The 7117-nt window shown below is 47.4% G+C and overlaps 1 protein-coding gene across 1 annotated transcript; it reads left to right on the top strand.

The window, feature by feature from the left end:
• The first annotated feature begins 3829 nt into the window (after positions 1–3829).
• Positions 3830–5572, top strand: LOC136460018 (signal recognition particle subunit SRP54 2-like). Its single transcript, XM_066459865.1, has one exon. The coding sequence runs from the start codon at positions 3939–3941 to the stop codon at positions 5391–5393; it is 1455 nt and encodes a 484-aa protein (XP_066315962.1). The 5' UTR covers positions 3830–3938; the 3' UTR covers positions 5394–5572.
• The last annotated feature ends 1545 nt before the right edge of the window (positions 5573–7117 follow it).

Genomic DNA, 7117 nt, shown 5'->3' on the forward strand with positions numbered 1-7117 from the left:
GTATTCCTCCCGAGACGTGCCAGTCAATTTGACCCTGCAATTAACAAGAAGAGAAAGTTTATCAGTAATTTAAGGTAGAAAATGCCGGTCTATGCCCAGACAGTTCCAAGTGTGCCGCTTCGGGAGCAGCCAGATGGGAAAAGTGACTAAATAGCTGATACGCACAGAAATCGGCTGTTACGGACTGTAAAGCTCGTGGGTAGCGATTGATTTTATATTGACAGGTATAGTACTCATAGATATAAATGAGATCATCAGCTAGGTAGATATTACCAATATGAATCATTGAGCCAATGAATCTAACGAGAAAGGATATAGCATGCGAACAAATCGACTATCTGATACGAATGGACCTACAAATGCTCTGAATCCAATCTGTTACCATCAACAGTGAGGTTCGACTGGATCGATGACAGCTATGATGATAATAACAAACTAAAACCAAAGAATCCGTAAAAACATCCATACTTCAACAGGCTTTCCGAACGACATGCTATACGTGAAGGCTCAAATGAATCGGATAAAATAGCCGATTTAGATGAAGAGAACTACGGCATGTGAACAATCGATTATTTCACATAGATAAACCTATGGACTCATCAGACCTAACCTGCTATCTCTAACAGTGGAGTTCGACCGGATCGATGCAGCCGTGATAAAGACAACAAATCAAACATTTAAAGTAAACAGATCTATTCATGCTTAACAGAAACATGTAAACACACTGTAGGCGTCAAAACATAGGCGATCGGCTATTTAGCCGATGCAAGCATAGCAAACAGTTAAGGTCATGCCTGATCGAGAACAAATCTACCAACTAGCATCCTCCAATCTAAAGTGCTATCAGTGGGGATCAACCGAATCGTTACAGCCATAATAGTGAACCGTAGATCAGATTTAACTAGCCAGCAAACCTCTTCAAGATCATTCGTGCCTTAACCGCGTACTATGCACGATCAAGATCGAAATAGAACAGCCGATAAAACATGACTTGCTGCTCAAAGTAAGAAATATCATGTTGTAACAAAGCAAACGATGGAGTAAAAGGATACGAGGCCGATCTAGATCGATCTCGACCGGGCAGGTTGATATTGCTAAACATTAATAATAGTGAGAACATCAGCAAGATCGGTAACTTAATGAATCTACCCGAAGGACGCAACCCTTAGGTAGAGCCGATAACTTGATCTTAACCTAATTCGAGCAGTGGAGGTCAACCGGATCGATGCAGCCGTACTTGAACTAAACAAGAGTTGATAACTAGCTTATACCAGAATCGCAGTGGAGGTTGACTGGATCGATGCAGCCGTACGAACAGAAGTATAAGCCATGACTGTACTTGTAGACAATCCGGAGGTCGATCGGACCGATGCAGCCCTACTCGCTGAAGAACTCGTCAAGATCTACTCTACTCCTACACCTAAGGGTTGACCGGAGCCAAAAAATAAGTAACTTATATTTGATTGATTGTATGACAGTAAGAACATCAGCAAGATCGGTAACTTAATGAATCTACCCGAAGGATGCCACCCTTAGGTAGAGCCGATAACTTGACCTTAATCTAATTCTGCAGTGGAGGTCGACCGGATCGATGCAGTCGTACTTGAACTAGACAAGAGTCAATAACTAGGTTATACCAGAATCACAGTGGAGGTCGACCGGATCGATGCAGCCATACGAACAGAAGTATAAGCCATGACTATACTTGCAGACAAGCCGGAGGTCGGCCGGACCGATGCAGCCCTGCTCGCTAAAGAACTCGCCGAAATCTACTCTACTCCTACTCTTAAGGGTTGGCCAGAGCCGAAAAAATAAGTAACTTGTATTTGATTGATTGTATGTCTTTACAATAGCCGGGGTCTAATATTTATACCCGGAATCTAAACATGACTCCTACTTATGCACGACTTATTATAATCTTTGATATAAGAGAAAATATTCATAATTTAAGATAACTTGGACCCTAATCTTTTTCTTTTTGTAGAGTCCAACATGTTTCTCCCGACGCCAACCGTAGCTTTGTCGTTACCTGCTGGCGCTATCTGAAGAGAGCCGATTCCAGCGCTACATTGAATCAGCTGATATCGTCTCTATGCAATCGATTCCTTGATGACACGATCTTAGGAGCTTCGAGTTTCTGCAATTCTTCTTCCCAAATTTTGGTGTAAACAGAAGTGGTGTTGTATTATGGCTTATTTTAGTAGCCAAATATACCCTCTTAGGTATAGCAAAAGTGGTTTGGAGATTGAATCGACGGTTTAGATTTTTAGAACGCTTTAAAAACCGTGCACATCATGCTCTCACCCGGTTTCCTAGCGATTCAACCCCCATTCGCCATACCCAACCTAACCATGCTTCTACATCCCATTAAAGCTTACCTTTCCCTGTTTACTCTCGTGTATAGCAATATGATTGTCATCTTTGCATAATCTTTTTATTGCGCTAAGTAAAGGTTCTTCATTTTTCAGATGTTTGGGTGGCAAACTCCTACAGATCCGATTAATTTGTAGCTTCCCAGCCATCTCTGCTGGCTCCTGGGTGAAGAACAGTTCAGGTACTACTTATTTTCTGTTGTAATGATATTTATGTTATATTTTGTATGCTTTAGATATGAAGCATAAATAATAGGTTTCTTAAATGTTTACGTTGCTGTTTTTGGTGGCGGTGTTCTTGGTAGATCCGAGAAACTAATTATTTAGCACAAGGACAATATCTTCTGTTTTTTCATCATTAGCCAATCTAAATCCTTTACCTATGTGCAAAATTGATATGGATGTATAAAAGAAACATGCAGGCAATTCTGCGACATATTAATTGAGCTGTGCAAGTTCATTTAGTCAGGCTTACACTGAAGTGATAAAGTTTGGCAAACAGGGCACGATTGTCTAATGGCATTCATGATTATCAGATAATTGCCGCTTCATATTTTGGTATATGTCAGTGCTACGGCATGCCATGATCCTCAAATTAATCTATTCTGTGTGTACCGATACATACACAACCAAATATTTGATTGCCAACCTTCCCTCCCTGGTAGTACTTTAAAGTTGCCATTGAAGCATGGCATGTCAGAACTATAGGTAACTGGAATTATTTTACTTATTGCTGCCTTTTTACGTGTCAATTCAGTGCTTTCTACAACACATCAAGTGCAAGTGAATGCTTCCTCAAATCGTTTGTTTCCTTGATTTCAGGCGCCTTTGTTGTTGTTGCAGAAGACGTTCCTGCTAACAGTTGAATAATCAAGGATGGGCATGCTCACATATTGGCGGCTGTTGTTTCTTTGAATCCAATCCAACAAAACAATCGAGAAGATATCGTTCACAGTTTCCAATCCAACAAAAGAACAGACAAGTTATAGCCAGTGTAGTTACTGATCAGTGTGTCTTCTTCATTGTAAAGATGAAGCACGAATGTGTTCTGTTCATGTAAGGTTACGTTTGCCTTAAAATGTAAATTCGTATTTGGCAATCCGCTGAGATGTTGAATACATGGAGGAAAATGTCCCTGTTACGATACGGCTAGTATGAGCACTATGTTCCATCAACACACAATGTAATAATAATATAATATAATAATATAAAAAATATGCCAAACTTTTGTTGTCAACACAGAGTATGATTCGATGGCAATTGGCAAGGCACGTGCTGACCGTTGTCCGCTAGAGTCTGGCAACACGTACGGAGTCGGTACAGATCGAATTAGCCGACTCGTTTTCAGGTCGGTCTTTCACCCAACTCCGATCCGACGCGACGCGATCACCTCGCATCGCAAGCAATCATATATATCTCGTGTAGTCGTGTTGTGTCCATACTAGCCGCCGCTGGTGAGGACGTACGTGATCGAGGTTCATCCGGAGCCGGAGGATCGATCGGATCGGAGAACAGCGCGCCCCACTCGTCCGTCGCCCGTCGCCATCACCCGAGCCGCCGATCGAGATGGTGCTGGCGCAGCTGGGAGAGAGCCTCGTCGGCGCGCTGGCGCGGATGGCCAAGGCGACGGTGGTGGACGACAAGGTGGTGCTGGACTGCCTCAACGACGTCTCGCGCGCGCTTCTGCAGGCCGATGTCCGCTTCGAGACGGTCCGGGCCGTGCAGGCCAGCATCAGGAGCGCCGTCAGCCTCCAGTCCCTCGCCGCCGGCACCGACAGGCGCCGCGCCATCAAGCATGCGGTCGTCGACGAGCTGCGCAGGATGCTGGACCCCGCGGCCGGGAGCGGGAAGCCGCCCTGCTTCGTCCCAAGGAAAGGGAGGAAGCCCGCCAGCGTGGTCATGTTCGTCGGCCTTCAGGGCTCCGGCAAGACCACCACCTGCGTCAAGTACGCGGACTACCACCGCCGGACGGGGTTCAGCCCCGCGCTGGTGTGCGCCGACACGTTCCGGGCCGGCGCCCTGGACCAGCTGAGGCAGAACGCGGCCAAGGCGGCCGGCATCCCTTTCTACGGATCCTACACGGAGTCAGACCCTGTGAGGGTCGCCGTCGAGGGCGTGGACAGGTTCAGGAACGACCAAGCTGCTGAGGGATGCGACCTCATCGTCGTCGACACGAGCGGGCGCCACAGCCAGGAGGCCGCTCTCCTGGAGGAGATGCGTCAGCTCGCGGAGGCCACGCGGCCGGACCTGGTGGTGCTCGTCATGGACGCCAGCATCGGCCAGGCCGCGTTCCACCAGGCGCTGGCGTTCAAGCAGAGCGTCGAGGTTGGCGCCGTCATCGTCACCAAGATGGACGGCCACGCCAAGGGCGGCGGCGCGCTCAGCGCGGTTGCAGCTACAAAAAGCCCCGTCATATTCATCGGCACCGGGGAGCATATCGCAGACCTGGAGGCCTTCGACGCCAGGTCCTTTGTGAGTCGTCTGCTAGGCATGGGATACTTGCCTGGCTTCATGGACAAGATCGAGGACGCCATGACGATGCCCATGCCTCCTGATCAAGGACAAAGACTGGAGCAGCTTCTGCACGAGCTGACGACGGTTGAAGGAGCTAGCTTCACTTTCACTCTCAGGGCTCTGTACAGTCTGTTCCGGTTAGTGCAGAGCACGGGTCCTCTAAGGCATCTCGTCTCCTTCCTACCAGCTGGATTATTGGGAGACAAGGGGAAGCAGGAGGAGGAAGGGCAGCAGGCCAAGATCAAGAGGTACATGACGATGATGGACTCCATGAGTGCTGCAGAGCTTGATGGGGCCGACCCGATGAAGATGATGATGACGAAACAGCAGCAGTCACGGATCAACCGGGTCGCTCGGGGCTCCGGCAGGCCCGTCAGCCAAGTAGTGGAACTGCTGGAGGAGCACAAGCGAATGGCCAAAATGTTGAGCAAATTCGCGCCTGCCCACGTCAAGAGACAGAGACCTATCAATAAACATATAAAGCGTAGATTCAACACGTCTTGCTGAAACAAGACAAGCCCGGGAGCCCAGGAGGGGTGTTAATAGCCTAGTTGGAATTTAGAAGTTGTACTTTGTCTGTCAGAAATCAGATGTTGGTCCTCTTATTATCGTGTAAAAGGTGCCGACGGGTTTTGAGGTCGAAACTGAGCTGTCCAATGAGACGTCGTTTGAAGAGTTCCAAAGGGCGTTTGCGCCACCGTTGTCGCCCTCGAAGAAGGAGGCAATGTGTGTGCTTTTCCCTAGTAGGCGGAGCTTGCGCGTGCCGGCCGAGAGTGCCGTGTAGGCCACTAGAGATCCTTGTCTTTGGTCGCGTAACAATATGGCCGTATAGTCCTTTTTTTTAATATTGCTGATTCCTTCATCGCACGGTCAATCTCGCCTTTGTCTTAGTGAGATTGTGTCGATCTGTAACGTTTAAACTCCAGACTTCTTAATGAAATACGGGTTAAACCCCGCTCGCGAAAAAAACAGTATCCTTGTGTGTAATCGGTTGTCCATTACTGAAACGCAAAATCCCTACTTGGTTCTTTAGCTTGATTTTATTTTGTTCATTATTACTGGAGGTGTTTTGGGTAATCCTGTTCCAATTGCTGAAGTTATACTCTGCATCTGGTTACTGCATAGCTTACTCGGTATTGCGGATTCTTAGCTTTCAATTGCAGATTGCTGTGAAGCACAACTTCATGATCACAATTCCCTGTGTGCCATTAAAAAAGATCGCAATATCCTGTGTGTGTCGACAAAATATGGTCGGCAGTCTACCTAGGGGTATGCTCAAGGTAGTAAATTGTCGGCAGACAGATGCGCAAGCCACAAACAAGATGGTGACGCAAGACAGACACGAGGTTTTATCCAGGTTCGGCCGCCCAGAAGGCGTAATACCTACGTCCTGCGTCTGATTTGTATTGTTGTATGTCAATGAGAGATGTTTTTAGAGGGATCCCCTGCCCGCCTTATATAGTCCAGGGGGCAGGGTTATAGATCTGGAAACTAATCCTAGCCAGTTACAATTGTCATATGTGGCTGGATAAGGATTCCTATTCTAACCGACCAGGATCTTGCTTGATCGTCAAATCCGTCTTGACTCCTTGTGCGGGACTCCGATTAGGTTGGCTGGGCCGCACGTCGTCTTTTGGTGGACCGGACCCATCGATCCGGGCCGGCCCAAGCTTAGCCGTAAGGGTATAGGGGTTAATACCCCCACAGCTAGTCCCCGAGCACCATGTATTATGCTGCGACACGCCATTTTAACCTTCTCCGACAAGTAAGGCTTGAGTCTTTGACATCTCTAACCACCGTCATCGCCGGAGAAGTAAGTTGTCCGAAGAATGTATAGTGCTCTTAAAAAAAAGAAAAAGATTTCCGTCCTAAGAAGTGTGCCCACTTGTATTTCTGAAAAAAAATGTAAGTGGTCTTGAAGCATAGCGTCCTTGAACGTCAGAGGCGTAGGGGTCGAAAAACAAACACATTGACCGCAAGGTGAAGTGTGCCCACTTAGTCCCCGAGCCTGGTAGTAGGTGACGCAGGCACGTGGTGCCAGGGTCTAAACAAAAGAATTTTCACTGAAGTTAAGAATCCAATCGTTGTACAGACAAAAACGAGATGCACCGGCAGGTGCATCGTACCGACGTAGTCCCCGAGCTTGCTGGAAGACGAGGTATGAGCCTTGTAGCAAGGTCTAAATAAAAGTCTCTCAACTGTATGTGAGTACAAATCACATGTAGCCGAGG

Source organism: Miscanthus floridulus, chromosome 6 (assembly GCF_019320115.1).
Source record: "Miscanthus floridulus cultivar M001 chromosome 6, ASM1932011v1, whole genome shotgun sequence".
Classification (NCBI taxonomy): domain Eukaryota; kingdom Viridiplantae; phylum Streptophyta; class Magnoliopsida; order Poales; family Poaceae; genus Miscanthus; species Miscanthus floridulus.

Excerpts from the sequence above, each read along its gene's own strand:
- LOC136460018 (XM_066459865.1), top strand. The coding sequence starts at position 3,939 with ATGGTGCTGGCGCAGCTGGGAGAGAGCCTCGTCGGCGCGCTGGCGCGG.